The 19,826-nt window shown below is 51.6% G+C and overlaps 1 protein-coding gene across 1 annotated transcript in view; it reads left to right on the top strand.

Annotated features, from left to right (window-relative positions):
• Positions 1-19,826, top strand: part of MAPT (microtubule associated protein tau) — a 92,479-nt gene that overhangs the window by 67,059 nt on the left and 5,594 nt on the right. Inside the window, 5 exon segments of the mRNA XM_057501589.1 lie at positions 1,753-1,808; positions 4,389-4,586; positions 5,608-5,740; positions 9,111-9,376; positions 17,970-18,062. Of these exon segments, the coding sequence (XP_057357572.1) occupies positions 1,753-1,808; positions 4,389-4,586; positions 5,608-5,740; positions 9,111-9,376; positions 17,970-18,062 (746 nt within the window).

Below are 19,826 nucleotides of genomic sequence, written 5' to 3'. Positions count from 1 at the left end.
CGGACAGGTGGGAGGGGAGGCTTCAGGTGCTGCCAGAGGCCTCATGGCCACAGGTCCAATACAGTCACACATTTAGGACCCCTAGCATTTTAGTTATTTGTGGGGCCCAGGAACTGATGCCACTTAAAGCCTGCCAATTGCAAACATCTGTTAAATTTTTATTAGATTCTACTTGTCAAGAAAACTTTGAAATTTGAATACTATAGATAAAGGAACCCATATTTAAATTTTAAGACAGAAAAAAAAATCTTATATCCTATTTTAAAAATATTCTGAATTCCAATATAGTAGGGGACAAATAACTGTGGCAGGGTAGATTACAGCAGTGTTTCCTGAAATGGTGTTTTATTCAGTATTTGTCCACTGGTTGTTGATAGGTTTGTCCAGAGATAAAAGAGTCCTGGGGTCCAATAATTGTGGAAAAAACAGGCTAAACAAAGTTAAACAGGAGTTGCTGCAACAGGACTTGTCAGAGCCTTTATTATTCTAATACACATTATGACCCTCTGAGAGGGATACAGTGTATGAAATTCCCAAGTTTATTTTATCCTACCTGCTAAAATCTCCTGGAAGAGGGCTTTTTCAGTAGTCCCCAGTTTGGGAAATGCTGATCTAACAGATGATTTTATTATAACATGGATGATATGGTGGTTGATTTGGACAAAGAACCTGGAATTAGGTCGTCCTGGGACTCTTATTAAAATGCAGATTCCTGGGCCCCACTTAGGCTTAGTGTCTTGGGGTGGGCCCAGAAATCTGTTTTTAGCAGCCTCTCCCAGGATTCCACTGCACGATAAAGTTTGAAAACCTTTGGGCTAGATGTCAATGCTGGTCACTCCAGAAGCCCGGTGTCTAGTGGCCAGTGAGAAGGCTCTAGGAGGCCTCATTGTCCTTGGTGCAGGGGGAACACAATATTGAAACCAAAGAAGAAAAGCTGTAATCAGTTTTCAACAATGAATCTCAGTAGAGGGAAACGGTGAATTAGATGTGACACTGGTTATCAAATGGATTATTTTCACCAAAGGTGTGGCTTTCTAAACACAAAAGCTGTCCATGGTTTGGTCCTAAGATCCAGACAGTATCTGTAGGATGTATGATGGTAACTACTTAGTGGCTAATTTGGAGAAATAGCAAGGATTGGTCCCCCTTGGGAGGGCTATAGGTGATGAGACCCTCCAGGGCCGGGTCAGGGGTGGGATGAGCTTATCAGAGAGGAGCCGGGACTGGTCACCAAAGCCCCTAGTGAGGTGCAGGCTGTAGGAAAACAGCTCACCATGACCTTGGGTGACAGCATGAGCGGGGGTCCTGCGGGAGGCCAGAGCCTGGCTGGGCTGCTTTCAAACACTCCTCCTTAGAGTGTGGCTGGCCCCAGCCAGGGGAGGCTGACCCTGGCAGAGACTGGGAAGGAGCATGGGAAAGATGGGGCCAGCACCGTCCGCTCACCCTAACTGCCCCGTGCCAACACGCGCCTGGGATAGTTTCCACTGCCTCCCCTCTGCATGTCCCCAACCTCAGCCAGCCTGCTGCCCCCTCTTGTTGGGGTGCTTCAAGCAATGACCCCAGTGTGCTGTGTTGATACTAAAAATGAGAGATATAATAGATTTAAGGGGAAAGAAAGTCAACTGGGTTTCCACCAAGCCCATCTGAACAAAGCCTGTTGTACTGATCCCAAGAAAACGGCTTAACTACATCGGCTCTTTCCCTGTGCTGTGCAAACGGTGTAACACACATTCTCATTTTCTATTTTATCAGCTCGCATGGTCAGTAAAGGCAAAGATGGGGCTGGAACCGATGACAAAAAAACCAAGGTAAGCTGACGAAACCGTCCAGTTTATAGAGAAGCCAAGCTTTAGATCCGAACTAATTCATACATGTAACGTGGGGAGCGTTTGTCACTGAGGTACAACTGTCATTCAAAGTACTTTGTATTTTTTATGCAAAGTTTTTAAATTCCAGCATTTATTCATTTATGCCAATGAATTAATGCACCTAACTGCAATTCATTAACATGGTTTAAATGAAATGTTCCCAGTAAATGAAGGTATATGTTTTAATTTCCTGCAAGTTTGAATTGTGCCCATCTTACACTTTCCACTACACATCTGGGCTCAGCAAAAACACACACACACACACACACACACGATGTATAGAAAATACCATTTACTTAGGAGGCTGAGAGAGCAGCATTGAGGGAAGTGGTCTCTGCCCTAAAGCAGAAGGTCCTGGAAAAGCCCTAGAACAGAAGACCTATAAGGCAGGCTGTAAGGAAATGGAGAGGACTGGGAAGGCAGGGGTAGGAAAGACATTCAGAGGAGTAAGAACATCACAAAGACCCAGGAGCATGGAGGAGCAAAGACGGACAGCGGCATGAATTCTGAAAACTCTGAGCAGATTGGCTTGGCTGCTGGGGCTCCGAGCGGGGCTGGTGCACGGTTGGGAAAATATTGGAGGAGGGAAACCTGACCTTCCATGCTAAGTGGCCACATGTAGCTGCAGTGAATGAATCTTGCCATGGCAGCAATGTGATGTGCAGACTGTACTCAGTCTTCAGAAATGAACCTGAGGAACAGTAAGTGAAGCAGCCTGCTGCCGCTGAGTGATCCAGAGCCGTGCCTGTCCTCAGTCAGCGCTTGCTTTCAGCTAGTTGACTTCCTTAATGACTTGGGAAATTCTCCTGTAACCGCACAATAGTGTTTTCCCAGCAAAATCTTTCTGTAGCCCTAGATGAAGACCTGTTTTTCTTAAAGGCATCTAAAATTTCCAATATAAATTCTTCCTGAAACATCTGGGTCTTAATCAGTCCTGGAGCCCAGGTGGAGTCCCCAGATGCAGAATGTAGCTCTAGGAATTGGGTAGCATGTGTTGAGAGCTGCTCCCAAAACACCTACCCTGTAGGAAGTCAGGAGTTGCCTGACGGGCAGCTGAGGGTCCTGCGGGGACATGAGGGCCTCTGCCCTTGGAGCAGCAGCAAGAGCTGTGGGCCAGTCATGAGGCACACTCAGGGAAATCCCGGCTTCCTGCATACCCTTCGGTCATTTGTTTGCACACATGGGTACAACGACCCTGCCCTGGAGCTGCTCACAGCCTCACAGCAAGGAGTCAGCTCTCGCTTGAACCTTGGTCAGATAGGGAGTGCTGCTGGGGGGGCCTTGTGCAGGGAGAGAGGGGTCTCTTTCCTGGAGAAGGAGGGCTTGCTAGAACCCATCCTCAGCTTTTCTCGTCACCAGCCTCAGGACCTCAGCCTCTGTCCCTCCCCTTACGCCCCCACCCCATTCCTTGGGCCCGCCTCCTCACCAAGGCTGGTCAAAGAGATGGCCTCTGCCACTTGTTGGGGAATCCAAGGGTGGTGAGGACACAAACTCAAAAGCCGCCGGCCAGGCCCCTGCTCTGCAGCTGACTCCCGCCCTGGAACACCTCCAGACCTGGCTCTCAGGTTTATTCCTGGCTGTGGCCACTCCCCTTCCCAGCCTACCCTTCTCCACCCTCCCAGGGCCATGCTTCTTGGTGAAGTTCCCCAGAGGCAGTTAGGACAAACCACGAGTGGCAGTCACTCTCCATCCAGTGCCCTCCTGCCCAGGGGACAGCTCCCTCTGGGAGGCCATCCGGCTCTGCAGACACCTGTCCTGTTGGCACCTGCCCAGCCCAGGCTGTGTCCTTAGGTGAAATGTGTTCAAGAGCAAACACTGACCAGATTAGGATTCACCAGACAGTGTTAAGATTAGTTTTATTTGACACTTCAGTCAGAAAGAGTGTATATGTGTGTGTGTGTGTGTGTGTGTGTGCAACCTAAGTGATGTCAGGCAGAATCTTAAGACCTGGGGCAGGCACAATGCCGATTTTAGCAAGTATGATTCCTTCACTATGGTGGAAGAGGGCCAAGGGCTAGTAGGCCGGCATGAGCGCCTTACCTGGAATCGAGCAGAAAGTGGGGTACTTCTGACCCATGACACATTGAGACACATTCCACGAATCATGTACTTCGGCAATCTCCATTGATTCTTTGGGCATGAAACACCTTTAAAACAGTGGTCTCCAAAGTGGGGGGCACAAGAAGATGCAATGGGCTGGAGAAAGAACATTCTAGAATTTCTGTCCATTTTTCATTTTCTCTTTTTAAGAATCTGTCATATATAAGTTTGGTAGTGCACAGCAGCTGTTGGCATCGTAGTACATGCATTTGACTGACAAATAAGTACTAATCAGGGAGCAGGGCCAGTCCTGTTCTTACTGACCAGTAGGACTGATAAGGGTACACGATCCCCACAGTTTGGAGATCACTGCTTTAAACTGCTACCTGCCTTGTTTATTTTTAGTTATTGCCTTTTCAGTTTGTTCCACTTCCCCATGTGCTGACTTTTATTTTGATTTTATTTATGTTTATGTTTAAGCCATCCACACCTTCCTCTTCTAAAACCCTGAAAAATAGGCCTTGCCTTAGTCCCCAGCGCCCCACTCCTGGTAGCTCAGACCCTTTGATCAAACCCTCCAGCCCTGCTGTGTGCCCAGAGCCATCTTCCTCTCCTAAACACGTCTCTTCTGTCACACCCCGAACTGGCAGTTCTGGAGCAAAGGAGATGAAAGCCAAGGTAAGGAAACCACCTTTGGAAAGAATCAGGCTGCTTTAATGTGGTTTTCAAATGTATGTTTTTTTTAGCTGTGAAGACCTTTCTTCAGATAAGAATCACCATATAGAGCAGTTAAAATTCTGGTGGAAATGGAGAAAAGAGGGCTGGGTGCCGTCCTGCTCAGCTCCCTTAGGCCCTCCTAGCAGCGGCCCCTCAGGCACCGGGTGGGTCCCTCGTCTGCAAAGGCGACTCTCTTTGGGTTGCTCGGTCCCTGCCTGACGGGTAGCTGAGAGTGCGTCCACATTGCGCCCATTTGGCTTGGACACATCGCTGTGCCGCCGCGCCTGAGCCCCTAGTTCACTTCCTCCTGAACCATCCTGTGGTCCTTGTTTAATGTCAGTTTCTTTTTTGAGTTGTGTTATGTGCTGAGGTCATCGACTCGGTAACCAAACTCAGTAACCGCTCCCTCCCAGGCTGCTGTGCGCATGCGCTCAACCCTTGGCCTGTTTGCTGATTGACACTGGTGTTCACCCTGCCGAGGGCTCTTAGCAAACGTACCTGAGGGGCTACCGAAACCTAAGGGCTGGAGGGAAAGAACAGAAGAGTATGACCTATTGCTAGTCCAATTCTGTTAGCGCTCTCGGTCAGGTCAGCAGCATCTGCAAGGGTCTCTGGTGAAACCAAGCATCCTCAGTCAGATACATCCCCAAAGAGTCAGGAAATGGGTGTCTGCATAGGAATGGTCTGCCGTGTCCTGCCCATTGATCCACCCCGGGTGATCAGCCCTTACGCTCTACTACCGTTTTATAAAATACATTAGCACACCTTACACTGACAGCTCGTGTAAACGATCCCTCCAGGAGGAAACGGCATTCAGGGAGTGTGTGCCCAGCAAACCTCTGCGGTTGTAGGAGGTTGCATCTCATAGGCAAAGGGTCACCCCATCTTAGCCTCATTTTGAGTCAGTGCAGTTGGCATTGACTCTAGATGACAGCAACCTTTCACCAGGGTCAGACCCGCTCTACCATGCTTCCGTTTACAGGGGGTGGACAGTAAAACTGGGACAAAGATCGCCACACCCCGGGGAGCAGCCCCTCCAGGCCAGAAAGGCACGGCCAACGCCTCTAGGATTCCAGCGAAAACCACGCCCTCACCGAAGACCCCACCAGGCACTGGTAAGAATGTTCTCCGGAGCCCGGGTCAGCCGAAGCACTGTGTGTATGGTCCTCACTGCTGAAGGCCCTGCTGATGAATAATTTCTGGGAGCTGATCGACACCTGCAGTTTACTAACCACCAGAATGTTCATTTTATTTTTACTCCTTTTGATGATTTTCTGAGGTAGATGTTGAATCCCCACTTTTTATCAGTGAAGAAACCAAGATCCTGAGAGTTTGCATGCATAAGCTCATTCTAAACATGAGGAAATGTAGCCAGGTGACACACAAGAGGCAGGACAGGGGCTTCTCTGAGCCTCCCTGACGCCAAGCCCAGGCCTCCTGGGAGGTGCTTTTCAGCCCCTGTGGAGACTGGAGGCGCTTTCTCTGGAGACAGAGCGGCGGCCTGGATAGGTCACTCGGGGTCCTCACACAGGGCGCGTCGGCGCAGCCTAACTGCTGGGGAGGTCTTGCTCTGCCAGGGCGTGAGTGTCTTAGCTGAGCAGTTGCACACTGCGCCCGCTGCTCTGGGCTCCTGTGAAACTTGGTCTGTTTTGAGTACCAGGCAGGCTTCGGTCGAGCCATTTCGCTTCCAGTGCTCCTATTAAGAGTAGTGGTGCTCTTTGGGGTATGGGGACAGCCAGGCTGAGCTCCCCTCTCCCGCTAGTAGCGGCCTACCCCGGGCAGCTGGGTGTGGATTCTGCATGACTCAGGGGCATCTGGCCTGCGATGGCTCTGGAGTGGGGCTCAAGGGGCCTCACACAAGCTGTGCAAGAGGCCTGGGTCAGTTCAGTAGTGTCCCTGCTGGTGGCTGGCCCTTGGTGGTGACCCACAGCCCTTCATCCTGATGTGCGTGTTTTTGCCATGGCATTTAGCCGCAGTTTGCTATAGGGTGGTGCCCACAAGGACAGCTGCTCATTAAGACCCATGGTCGGTTTTCTTATGTAAATAATATGTACGGTAGGGAGTAATTTGCAGAATTATGACTGGATTTTATATATGATTCTGATCCTGCTTTTTTTCTCTTGACATTATGCCAGTTGACTCACACAACTGGAGTCATAACTGGAAAGAAGACTGTGCATTTCTCTTTGGCTCTTACCTGTTCCTGGGTGGCCACAGCAGGTGGACAGATCTCCCCCCTCAGGGTGCCTTGACCTTGCTTCCTGCCAGACAGGACCCTGCTCCCTGAACCCGTGCCCTGCCTTGCTTGCCTCTGTCGCATGGCCCAGCCAGGCACCACCTGTGCCCGTGGCATAAAAAAGAGCTCATTAAGACCCCATTTAAGCTTGATTATAATGAGGTTTTCTGTGGCTTTTTCTTTTTAAGCTACCAGGCAAATGCAGAGAAAACCACCCCCTGCAGGGGCAAAATCTGAGAGAGGTAATTCTGAGCCTGTGTCGCCCAGTGGGGACACTTGCTTTGTGCACAAGAGCTCACGCGTGTGCATGTGTGTGTGTGTGTGTGTGTGTATGGCTGGGACAACCTGCTTCTGAAACCTAGGTTTCACACCTGAGCCTGAAGCTAGGGCAGTGAGGTTTCTGCCCCTCTTCCTGTGTATGGCTTGGATGGATGTTCCCAATCCTGCGTGTTCACATTTACTTCAGCTGAGCTCTTTGTGGTGCTGGCAGCTCGGATTGTCCCTAACCAAGGTTAGGTGTGACATTCCCACCGGTGTTCAGTAAATGTGTGCCTGTGAGTGTCAGCTGCTGCGTCAGACGCTGTACCTGTTGCTTCTCACAGAGCCATGGGCCGTGGCTGCTCTCCATTTCCACATGAGGACCCAGGTCTAGGGAGACTGAGTGACTTACCTAAGGTCACTTTGCAATTACATGGTGCAGAAAGGATGTGAAGCCACCAGCAAGACCGCCGGTCAGCCTTGGGCCTGGAGGCAGGGGAGCAGCGGGCTGAGGAGCCAGAGGGACTGAGCCGGGAGGCCAGTCTCCTGTCTCCTTGTGTGAAAAAGGAGCAAAGACTTCATTTGTCCTATCACTACAGAGCCTGATGACTTTAGGGATGTCCCACGGACGTGGAAGTCCTAACATTGAAAATGGAGGTGTTTGTTCTCCCCTGGACAAGAGAAGCCACCCTTTGGTTCCATGGCATTTCCAACAAAGAGCCGCCCTTCCCCAGATTTGGGTCTGCAGGTTCCTGTCCGGTAGAGCTGGCTCCTGGACCAGGGCAGGGGCACCGCTGTGGGAAGATTGGAGCCAGTAGCAGAGCTCAGATGCCCTTGGAGCTGAGGGGAAATGAGCCATCAGCCGGCACAGCGTCCCACCCAGTGGGCCCAAACTCGAGTGCACTCCAGAACCTCTGGGGGTATGGGGAGAACCGGGTTTGCAGGCCCTGCCCCTAGAGAAGCTGTCATATCAGGCCTGGGTGGACCCAGGCATCTGCATCTTACGGGTCCTGCCCCATCATGGCCCCAGAGGTTCGGGGCAGGGTGTCTGGGCCACACTTGGAGGAATGCTGGGGGAATGGTGGACCCCTGAGGAGTAACAGGCGTGAGGGTACCGGGATAGAAAGCAGCGTGCTGGGAGCACAGGGCCGGGTCTGCAGGGAGAGGGCAGCCCAGCAGCTCTCCTGGAGGGCTTGGCGTGCACTGTGTTTGGAAAGGTGCACAGTGTGTGGGCGTGGGAGGAAGGACGTTCTTGGGGAGGGACCACAGGGCAGGGAACAGCAGCATGAAGCAGCATGGCTTGTCTGGAGAGCTAGGGACAGGTGGACATGAAGTAGGCGCACTGTTCCAGAGCCCAGGTACCACCAAGGACTTGGGGAGGGCGGGCAGGGGTCTGGCGGGAAAGGGGCCTTGAGTTCGCCAAACAGCTCAAAATTCACCCTTGCTTAAAGGGTCAGATGGATCCAGGTGAGGGCAGCCCCTGGGCCCCTCACCGCTTCACCCGCATTCCAGGAAATGGCCACCAAGAATTGCACTAGAGTTTTACAAAGCACATTTACATGCATTCCCGCCTGGCCTTCCTCACTGCAGGCATTATAATTATTTATGTCTTACAGTTGAGGCTCCTGAGCTCAGAGAGGGGAAGCAACTTGTCTGAGACCACACAGCTAGTTGGCACCTGTCTCTTGACCACAGGGCCATGGGGCAGAGTTGTCCCCTCTCTGAGAAGGGGTACTGGGTGGTCATTGGTGACTGGCCATTCTGTTGCTTTCCTGGGAAATGGGGTATCTTGTCCCTAAGCAACAAGGCTAGAAAGAGGAGACATTTCTCTGGAGATAGGGTGCAGGGAAGCCACCTGCTAGTTTTGCTGAGTTTCCAACCTTTTTCCCACCAGCCAGCCTGGGAACGGACCCTCAGGACAGGCAGCCCCCAGCACTTGGTCTAACTCCCACCCACCCCAATCCTGGCCTCACTCCCTCCTTCTTTTCCAGGTGAACCCGGGAAATCTGGGGATCGCAGTGGCTATAGCAGCCCCGGCTCCCCGGGCACTCCCGGCAGCCGCTCCCGCACCCCGTCCCTGCCAACCCCGCCCACCCGGGAGCCCAAGAAGGTGGCAGTGGTCCGCACTCCACCCAAGTCGCCGTCTTCAGCCAAGAGTCGCCTACAGACGGCCCCTGTGCCCATGCCAGACCTGAAGAACGTCCGGTCCAAGATCGGCTCCACTGAAAACCTCAAGCACCAGCCAGGAGGCGGGAAGGTAAGGGTGTGCGGGGGCTGCGGTGCGTGTGCCGGCCCCTCAGCACCAGCGGCTGTGTGGGACCCCCACACCTGGGGCGGAGGCGGTGGGTGACTCTGCTCCCAACCTTCACAGAGCGAGCACCCAGCCCCCTCCCAGTCCCTCCAGGGAAAGACAACGGGTTGCTCTGGTTCTATCCTTTATGGGGTCACCACGGAGCCATCAGTGCTCTGCTCAGGGCAGAGAATGTCCTGGCCCTTTCAGCCCCTGTTGATGGGACAGTATCACAGATTACAGGGCTGTGTCTCCGTGACCTGAGGCTTCTCAAAGTGGGGGAGCCCACAGAGGCTCCCCTGCCCACCTTGTGTTCAGAGCCTGACACAGTCTATAGGTGGGCGTCTCTGGCCCTCGCTGGACATTTGCTCAGGTCAGCTGTCTCCCTCGTCCTCCGCTCTGGGGGGACTCAGGGCTCCATCTTGAACGCCTGACTCTTCCAGGGGCAGTGGGTGGGTGCTCGTGACATCTTCGGGTCTGCTAAAGGTGGGGAACCTTGAGCTTCCGAGGGCCTGAGGTGCGGGGAGGTGGGGCCTGGCCTGGACCCCGCGCTCCTCGTCTCGTCCCTGTGCCCTGGGGCTGACATACAACATTCCACAGACTGGGCGGGCGGCTTGTACCACAGTAACTTCCTTCCTCCCGGTTCTGGAGGCCAGGAGCCCAGGATCAAAGCGTCGCAGTGTTTGTCTCTCGGGCCTCCCTCCGTGGCTTGTAGGCGACCCCCCTTCTCTGTGTCCTCACACAGTCTTTTCTCCGGGTGTCTCTGTGTCCCAACCTCCCCTTCTTATGACCCCAGCCATATTGGATTAGGGTCCACCCTAATGGGCTCAGTTTAACCTCATGACCTCTTTAAAGACCATTCTGAGGGGCTGAAAGTTAGAACTTCAGCCTAAGAATTTTGGGGGATACGGTTCAGCTCATAACAGCCCTCCAGGCAGCACCAGGGAGGCGAACAGAGAAGGGAGAAGAGGAGGCGTGTGTGGGCTGCACGGGGCCAGCCCCGCTCTTGAGATGGCAGACGGGCTGGGCCATTCACAAGGCCGGATGCCCCCGCGGCTGGGGGAGTTGACAGAACTCTGAGCCAACCTTTCCCCTTCAGTTGGGACCACCCGCCTCCACCTGCCACACCGATTTTATTTTATCGCTCTTGGCCAGGGCCTGGGTCGCCGTGGAGGGAGAGCGTCTTGAGGGCTGGTGCCTTACCTAAAACTCCGCTTCGCTCTCCATGGAGCCTCAGGACCTCCCGCTGGCCTTTCCCGTCCTTGGGCCCCAGGGTCCCACCCGGTGGGAAGGCCAGGGTGCCTCTGCGGCAGAGCACCAGCTCTCCTCGGTGCTGGTCCTCGGCCTGTGTTTACTTTCCCTGCAGTGTGTGCCTGTTGTCCTCTTTGTAAAGACGCCTGTCTCCTTCCTAAAGGGGCTCCAGGCAGCACTGGGTGCTGGCTGGAAGGTGACCTCTCTGCGAAGCCTAGGCCCCGAGAGGTACCAGGGAGAAAGTTTTCACGGTGGTGAGACGTTTCCTGGTGGCTTGCACAGCCCCCAACACACAACAGCAGTGTGAGTGTCCACGTGTGCCCTGTTCGCACAGCAAAGTGACTATTTGCCCCATTCTGAAAAACAAAATACAAAACCCACAAGGCCAGCTCTGCACCATTGAGAAGACTGTGCAGTGTGACCAGCATGCGCATGATGACTCATTACAAGGGGAAGCATAACCATCAGTCCCCTGGCCCGCAGGGCTGTCACCCACCTGCCAGCGCCGGCCGCCTTCCCGCCAGCCCCGCTGCACTGCACGCCATCTGCCCCAAGTTCATTCTGGCACTACTTGGCCCCATCCTTGCAGCTCTGCTGGCAGCAGTGTGCCCGCTGGGCAGGCTGGGCTGTTCATGTGGCTGTGGGCACTCAGAGGGCTGGCGCCTAGCATCCAGGGCTAGGGGGGACAGGAGTCCGAGGATGAGGCCAGGGACTCAGCGCTCGTTGGAAAGGGGACAAGGTGCCCCCAGTGTGACCTCTCTAGTGCCAACAGGTGTCCATGTCCACTGAAGAGTTAAAGGAGAAAGGGACTTTCTTTGGGACTTGATGGGAGAGGAGAGGGAGCAAAGTGGCCCAGGGAGGAGTAAGCTTCCCCCAGATTCCACGGAAAACCTAGAGAATGTCTGAAACAAAAGCTCAGCGGGAACAGCAAAGATCACGTCAATCTCCAGGGAAAAATGCAAAGAAAAGGGAGGAAGAAAGAAGACACCTGGGACCCCGAGAGAAGGCCTTTGGCTCCCAGAGTGACTGGCCTGAGGCCCCTGAGGCCGCCCTGAGATCCCCGGGCCTCTGTAACCTGCAGAGAGCCGGACATGCAGTGAGTGCCCCGTAGGTGTTCACTTGGCTCCAGAAGCAACAATGCCCCAAACGTCTGAAGAGCAACTCGACTCCCCACTAGACGATCGCTTGGAAGAAGCAGCAGGAGGCGGTCATGTCTGTAAACCTGCCAGAACCCCTCCCCTGCCTCTGGGCCGGACTGCAGGGTACCTTGAGATCTGCTGGCCTCGCACAGAACCTGCTATACAGTAAGTGCTGTATACTCAAAATTGAGGAAAGAAAGAAAACCCAAAATTCAGGAAAAGCTTTAAACACAAAAATGTGCATTGAGCTTTGTTTATAATTATAAAACAAAACAATTTAAATGTCCAACAATAGAGAATTAACGATGACACCATCCTATAAAATACTATGTAACCACTAAAAATCATATTTGAAAGGAATTTTTATATTTATAAAAAATTATAAATGTAGTACTATTAAGTTAAAAACAACATTGTATAAATTATGTAGGTTATGCCTACTATCTCTATAAGAAGTGTGCATAGAAAACAAAACATGACAAAACGCTAATAGCGACTCCTAGAGATGGTGATTATTCTCTATTACCCCTTCTCATATTTTCTACAAATGGATAGAAATACAGTTGTAACTGAACGTGTTATAGTAGATGATAGTAAAGATGAAAGAACACAGGAAGTTCATTAATTGAAAGGGGATATTAGCAAATGCCAGGATTTAAATCATATGGCGGAGGGCTTGTCTGTTGGTAAGAGTTCAGATATTAGGCAAATACTCTATTTAGTCCATAAAGGAACAATACCTATAAATACGGAGAGGCAGGAATTGTGCTTGTCTGCTCCATAATCTCTGTGTAATACATCAGACCCTAATTGTATACATATCACCAACATTACCACATGGGAATTAATTTCTCCTACGTCCCACTCATTCGGTTTGGAAATGAAGAATGCTTTTTCCTAGTGTACTGATAACAAATGCTGTAAGTGATGCGAAGTTGCCCCCAAATTACACTTAGAAGGAATTCATAATTTTAAGTGCTTTTGTAATTTAAAAAATGAAATGACTGCAGTCATAAAAATGATGGTTTTTAGGGGAGGGAAAAAAAGAACACAAGAAACATGAATACCAAAACAGAAATAACAAGATAAAAAATGAGAGCAGAAATGTATTAGAAGACACACCAGTAAAAAGAACCTACAGCGTGGAGAGCTGGCTCCTCCCTCCCTCCTTTCTGTACTCGTTCTCCCAGCGTTTCTGAGGCACCTCCGAGTGCCAAGCCTTGTGCTGAGTGTTCCTCCCCAGGGCCCGGGCCAGGGGCACGAGGCAGGTGAGCAGATAAAAAGGTGCAAGAGGACAGGTTGGCCCGGGAAGGACTTGCAGCGGAGAGCAGCCCGCACCCTCGAGGGTTCCCCACACTGAGGTCATCTGCACCATCGAGGGTCACTCACACTGAAGGTCACCCGTGTTGTGGAGTGTCACCCACAATGTCAAGTGTCACCAAGTCAGAGAAGACAAGACACTCTTGTTTGGGACCATCACTGGTCTTTGAAAGGACAGTTGCCTGCACAGTGCTGGGTACAGGGACCGAGAGGATAGTGGGCTGCACCCACTTGAAGTTCAGAGCACATGAGAATAGAGCGAAGGCTGGCACCAGCTGGGGAGGCTGGGGGGCGGGGGTTAGGCTGGAGCAGTGCTCATTCACCGAGAGCTAAGGAGAGTTAACGGCTGATAGAGGGAGGTCCCCACTGGGTGTGCTGTGGGCCAGCAGGGTGTTTGCCCTGACTGGTCAGGACCAGAGAGAGCAAGGGGACAGTGGGGGGATGGCCCACTGAGAGCCTCCACCCCACTGTCAGGGGCGAGGGGAACCGTGCTGAGAGGGCGGGGGAGGGCCCCGCCGAAGTTGGGGCAGCGCCGCCCTAGGCAGCCCCTCTGTGTGGTCAGTGGAGGCCTCAGGTGCCGTCCAGGGAGAGAGAGAAGGGGCTCGCCTGGGGCGAGGCTGCCTGGTCAGAACTGGGGGAGCCCTGTGGCTGCCCAGGGTGAGAAGGGATGTGCAGAGCCAAGTCCAGGAAAGGGCCCAGGGTCCTGAGTGTGCGGTTGGTCTGGCTGGTTCTGAGCAGCTGGAACTAAAGTCACTTCCTCTGAGGACATCCAGGCCGGTCCCTGGGATGTGAAGACCCAGGTGGACGGCCGCTACCAGAGCCGAAAGCCTCTGAGAGCCTGGGATGCGATATTCCATCCTGCCACGAGATGGCGCTGGGATGCTGCGCAGGACTATCTGAGTACTGGAGAACTGATAAATTTTTAAACTTCATTATATTTACTGACAAAGTCCCAGTTCTGTTTTGAAAAAGCACACATGTAGACATTTACGTGGAGGAAGTAAAGTGAATTTGTACCCGAGACAGTTTGCCTCTCCTGGATCAGGGCCAGGGCTCCGCTGAACCTGAGCTGAGGGTCAGGCCACGCAGAGCCAGGCTGAGACCCTCCTCTGGGACAGTCCTGTCACTCCAAGACCCTCTGGGCATCTTCTCCCTACACAGCTTCTGCGTTTCTGAGAAACCTTGTGTAAATGCCATCACTTTACAGAAGCATGGAGCAGTCACTGTTTAAAGAAACTAAATAATTCTAAAGGTTTTGCGATCTCTCTTTTGGCACTTTCTTGACAGATCCCAGGTAAGTTTTCCTGTGTCCGTTCTCAGGCTGACCACGTTGGGCTTGAAGAGAAGGCCTGCTGTGGCTGTCCAGTGCCAGCTGCAGGTTAAATTCCCACCAGCATCCCCATCCCCAGTCCTTAGCGCTCGGCCTGGTCACCGAGGGAGACCAAGCTGGGCCCCGCAGGCACCAGGCAGTGCAGGAGACATGCCTTGCCAGGGATGGCGAGCAGACGCAGGGCCAGCCTGGGTGCTCCTGGGAGGAGGGCTGGACCATCTGGAGCACCTCAAGAGGTCTGAGCCCAAACAGAACCAGATCAAGGCTTAATTAGGACAGCTTGGTGTCCTCCAGGAAATGATTTAAAGCAAAGTGGACCCAGCCACAACCCCACCCTACCGCTGCCTCTCTTCCAGGGTCAAACCCTGACCACAGGAATTTCTCCCTTGACTAGAATTCTTCCAGATCAAAAATTTCAAGCATCCAAACCATTGTTAGTTCCTTTGTTGGGTATTGTCAATGTCTGTCCAGAGCTGAGGCTCAATATACATGTTACTCTAGGTGAGAAATTAAGTTTCGGGATTCCAGTTTTTTAATGCCAACCATTATCCTTGTATCTCCTTTCTGTAGAGCTAGCATTCTGTAAAGGGTGTTAGCTTAATTTGATGGTTAACAGTAATTCAGGTCTGCTTTGTAAATATCCTTACACCTATTGCCAAACCCCACAAGGGCTTGTTGCCTTTTTCTGTGGGATTGGAACAAGAAAAAGCCACGTGGAAAGAACATTTCTGACATTTCCATTTCTATGTATGTGCAGATTTTATTATTGCTTTTCTGTCACTTGATTCAGTTGATCGATTTCTTGTACGGATTATTACAGAAAACAGAGTTTGTCACATAAGGAGAGTTATATAACTCATCATGTTTTCCTTTTTGCCTTGGCTTCCAGGAAGCTCAGAGCTAATTGTAATGATCAGTCTTAAAACTGTCGGTCCTGAGGACTTCCCTTTTTTAATTTTTAACCACTATCCTTTAAATTTTCTTATTTTATAATGGTGTGTGTGTGTGTGTGTGTGTGTGTGTGTGTGTGTGTGTGTGTGTGTTTGCTAATTCTAAACTGCTCCTTTGTGAAAGCAGGCAAGTCTGTGTCTGGGACTTAGCCAATAGAAAGTTATGGGGAAAAAAAAGATCCCCAAAGAAGGAGTTCACATGGGACTCCTTAAAATCTGAGAGTAGCATGAATGAAGTTTTGCTCAGGTAAAAGTTTGTTGTCACATAGACAGCCTGTGGCCACAGAAACCCCCAGATCTAGGTTTTATGTGGCTTCTGCCAGGGACTTGAGAAAGTCCTGAACCTCTCTCTGTGCCTCAAATGGCCTCATCGGTAAACCAGGGGAATGCCAGGAAGTTTTAATCAAAGATAAAGGCAAAGGAGTTTTTTAAATGCCCAGTGCTGGCAGCAATATGGTGAAACTGTCTTTCTCAACAGTGCTCACGGCATAATCTGATCCCGTTGGAAAGCCATCTGGAGAGCTGTATTGAGAGTATTTAGAACATTTATTAATTACTTTGACCCAGTTATACTTCTGGAACACTATGCTATACCAGTAATCAATAATACAGAAAAAATCCTTGCAGAAAGATGTTCGTGGTAAGGCTGTTTATATTACTTAAAATGGAATCAGGACAAATATCTGAGAGCACAGATATCACAAAATGGAATATCGTCTATTATTTAAAACAATGCTTCTGATGACTGGAGAACATGGCAGATGCTTAGGATATGATGTTACTTGACAAAGCAAGAAATAAAATTATATGTACACAATAATTACTTCCACTTGTATGTATAGGATGGTAGTTTTACTTATATATGTGAGATTTCAAGGGAATACAACAAAATGCAATAGCAGTGTGTTAGGGTGACAAGAAAATTGTTGTTGCTCTAATTTTTAATGTCTATTTTTTTAAATCATAATATTATGTTACTTTTCCAATGGAAAAAAAACATAGCTTTTTATTTAAAAGGAACATCAAAGTACATCAAGAAGTGGGTAAGATATGTGCTTCCCTGGTTTTTAGATTCACACCAATGAAATGAAGGAAAAAACTGGGGATAGGGTCTGAGAGAAACTCACTGTATTTTTATTTTGCCAGTTTTAGGACATCTAAAAATAATAAATATCTACTATCATTGTAATTTTTAATACTTAATATTTAACAAAGGAAAGACCATTTTAACACCAAAAAGTCAGATGGGAAGATTTTTCTATAATGTTCTCACTTCCCTGTATTGCCGAGGACTGTGGATCTCTTAATGGCGGTCTGTTTAGGTCAGAGTTTGGGACTCTTCTCCCTAGAGGAAGCAGGCTGGGGCTCTGACCCCTGGCCACAGCCACCGTAGCAGATCCTGGGCCCCTGGCAGCAGCCCCCACCCCACGTTCACAAAGGCAGCAACCGAGGTCTTAACGCCATCTCCAGGATTTTGAAGCAATGCTGGATCTTACTTGGGAGCTCCAGGTTGGCAGTTACTTCTATCTGTGATTCATAGAAACTAAAGCACACTGTTTCCAAACTCGGAGCCCCTGAGGGGAAAGACTCTCGGGGAAGATGTCACTGCTCTAGCAAACAAAGACTGCTCCAGGGTCTTTCAGCTCTCCTCTGTGCCATGGTGGTCTTGTATTTCATAGTTTTTAGACAAAGTGGGCAAAAATAATATTCTCCACTAAAACATTGATTTCCCCACACCGTCTGCCCAGTGCCCAGAGAAAGAGGATCCCTGCAGAAAGACAATGGGATCATTACCCTCTGGGCCACACCTGCTCTGGAAAGCTGAGCGAGGACCACCTGGAACACTAGCACCTGGTGGGACTGCAGACAAGGGTCAGCTGGTGGATGGAAGGGCGGGCATTACCCGGCCCTCCATGTGACAAAAGCCCCACATGGATGGGGTCTGGATTTGTGCTCTCCATGAAGCCATCCACACCCTCCCTATGATGATCAAACCTAGCCGTGCATCCGAGCAATGGACCAGGGGAGCATTAGAATGCCCCTAGAATCACCATCATAATTCTAGGTGGGGTGGGGTCTGAGATTTTTTAAAAAGTTACCTTCAGGTGATTCAAGTGCCTAACAGGTGAGAGAAGGGCCCCATAAAGGTCTCGGTGAATGTCCTGATGGTGTGTGAATGGTAGGTGTGTGAATGAGGACACAGGTGGGCCTTTTTATTTATTCATTCAGTGACATCGCCATCCCCACCTGGTAAACCCTCAACTTTTGTTTCTGCCTCGGAGGTGCTCCCTGAGGGCCTCCGTAATGCAATCCTTTTGTAAAGTGAAGCTTTGCCTCCTGGTGAATGTTGGTAAACCCAGTGCTGTAAGGTGGGGCCCACCTCCAGTCATGCAGAGCTCTGAAATGCCTTCCCGGGGCCGCTCCCCTGGGGAGGTGTGACTCAGACCTCCTCCCCTCCGTGGGGCCTCCTCTTCCCCGCCTGAGGTCAGAGAGCCAGAGAGCCGGTGTTGGTGCAGAGCACGAGGATCTGGGTGTGGTGTGTCACTCATCCTTTTTTCTGGCTATCAAAGGTGCAGATAATTAATAAGAAGCTGGATCTTAGCAACGTCCAGTCCAAGTGTGGCTCAAAGGATAATATCAAACACGTGCCAGGAGGCGGCAGTGTGAGTACTTTCACACTTTCCCTGCGCCGAACTGTGGTTCTGGGGTTTAGGCAGCAGCAAGAGTAGCTACACTTGCAAGACACTGCATGGAATAAAGCATCCTCAGGCCCGGGGACTATCCGTGTCCCTGGCTCCCCACATCTGTGCCCACCATTCTGGGAGAGGTGCCCCAGGATCTCTAAGTCCCCAGCCTGTGCAGGCAGAATGGGGAAGATGACTGATCCTTTCTCTGATGCCCGGTAACCACAGGCCACTCCACTCACTGCCCAGCAGGGCTCCACAAGCCCCACGGCCTGAGGTGGGCTGAAAGTGGAGGCACCTGAGACTGGGCTGTCACCTCTCCCCCTGTTCCCTGGACAGGTTCACTTTGAGGGGCTCCTCTACAGACAGACAGACTGTTTGTTGTGAGCAGCCGACACAAAGGTCTTAACTGTCCAGTCTCTGTTTCCACTTGTCTTCTGCACTTTCAAGGGATAAGCCCCGGCTCACGTTTACAGCCAGCTCCTTCGCTGGCAGAAGCTCCAGATGCAGAAGTGCCTCAGGGGCCTTCCCCAAGTTGAGAGTTGACAAAGAAATGCTGCATTGGGCCCTTTTACATTTGGCTTTCTCCAAATGTTCCTGGAGACTCCTTACAGCCCCAGCGGATGTAGCTCTGAGATGTGGGCCTCGCATGCTCTCTGCTCACCTACCCACTTGGTCAACTCTGCTGTTCTCCCGCTACTCTAAGTTCATGGTTCGTGGATGCAAACCCAGCGTCCTGAGATTCGGCTCCCCTTCCCTGCAGCCTCCCCCCACCCCTCTCTGGGTTAGCTGGAAGCAAATGTTTCAACACATTGGGGAGTGGAGGTTCAAGACCTGCGGAGGTCCACCCCTGGCGGGGGACGTGTTTCAGAAGGCAGGCATCTGCTCCCAGCTGGCAGCACCAGGGTGGCACGGGTAGTCCCAGGTGGGCTCGCTCTCCAGAAATGCCCATCATCTGCAGTGTTCAGTCTGCCGCCTCCTGCCCTGAGCACCTGGGTCCTGGCTCTGCCGGAGCGGTGGCCACTCACCCCTGGCTGCTGCATGGCGCTTCACTAATGCTTCCTCACCAGTGTCTGCTCAGTGCTTCCTCTGTGCCCCAGCCCCTGCTCTCCTGTTCCACTGCCACCTTGTCTTCTGGCATAAGAAGGAAAGAAAGTGTGGCATCGTCCCCGCCCGTGTCATGGGCTCCGAGTGCTGGTTGCTGTTTTAGCTTTGACTCTGGTTCTCTGGCTTTATTGTGGACACTGGGCTCTGGCCAGAGGAGGAAGGCCAGGTGCTTTCCGGTTTAGCTTGTGTCTGGTCTGCTGGTGGGAGGTTGTGCTGCTGAGGCCAGGGTCTTGGGGTGCAGCAGGCTGCAGACAGCAGACAGCTCCCTCCGGCCAAATTGAGAGGAGAGAGTACAGTCGCACTGCTGATGGCAGTGCCCAGGATATCAAGGGACTTCCCTGGGGGCGTCTTCAATCTGTCCTGCACTCTCTGCCAGCCTGTGGGCTGTCCTCCGACCTGGCAAAGAGCCACAGGATATCCTGGGCCAGCCCTGAGCTTGTCCTTGGCTCATGGCCACTGCTTGTCTGCAGCAGCAGCAGCCTTCACAGAAAGCTCTTCTCCGGATGGCAGGAGGCTTACAAGCACCTGCACCACGCCAGCCTCAGGTGTTTGGGGGACACTGGACCCCAGGCCTGTGCTCGGCCTCCGCCTGCGCCCTTCTCTCCGCAATCCGGAGGTGACTTTCCAGCAGGCAGG

Source organism: Manis pentadactyla, chromosome 4 (assembly GCF_030020395.1).
Source record: "Manis pentadactyla isolate mManPen7 chromosome 4, mManPen7.hap1, whole genome shotgun sequence".
Taxonomy (NCBI): Eukaryota; Metazoa; Chordata; class Mammalia; order Pholidota; family Manidae; genus Manis; species Manis pentadactyla.
The sequence above is the reverse complement of the archived record's forward strand: the minus strand, read 5'-3'. Positions and strand labels throughout refer to the sequence as shown.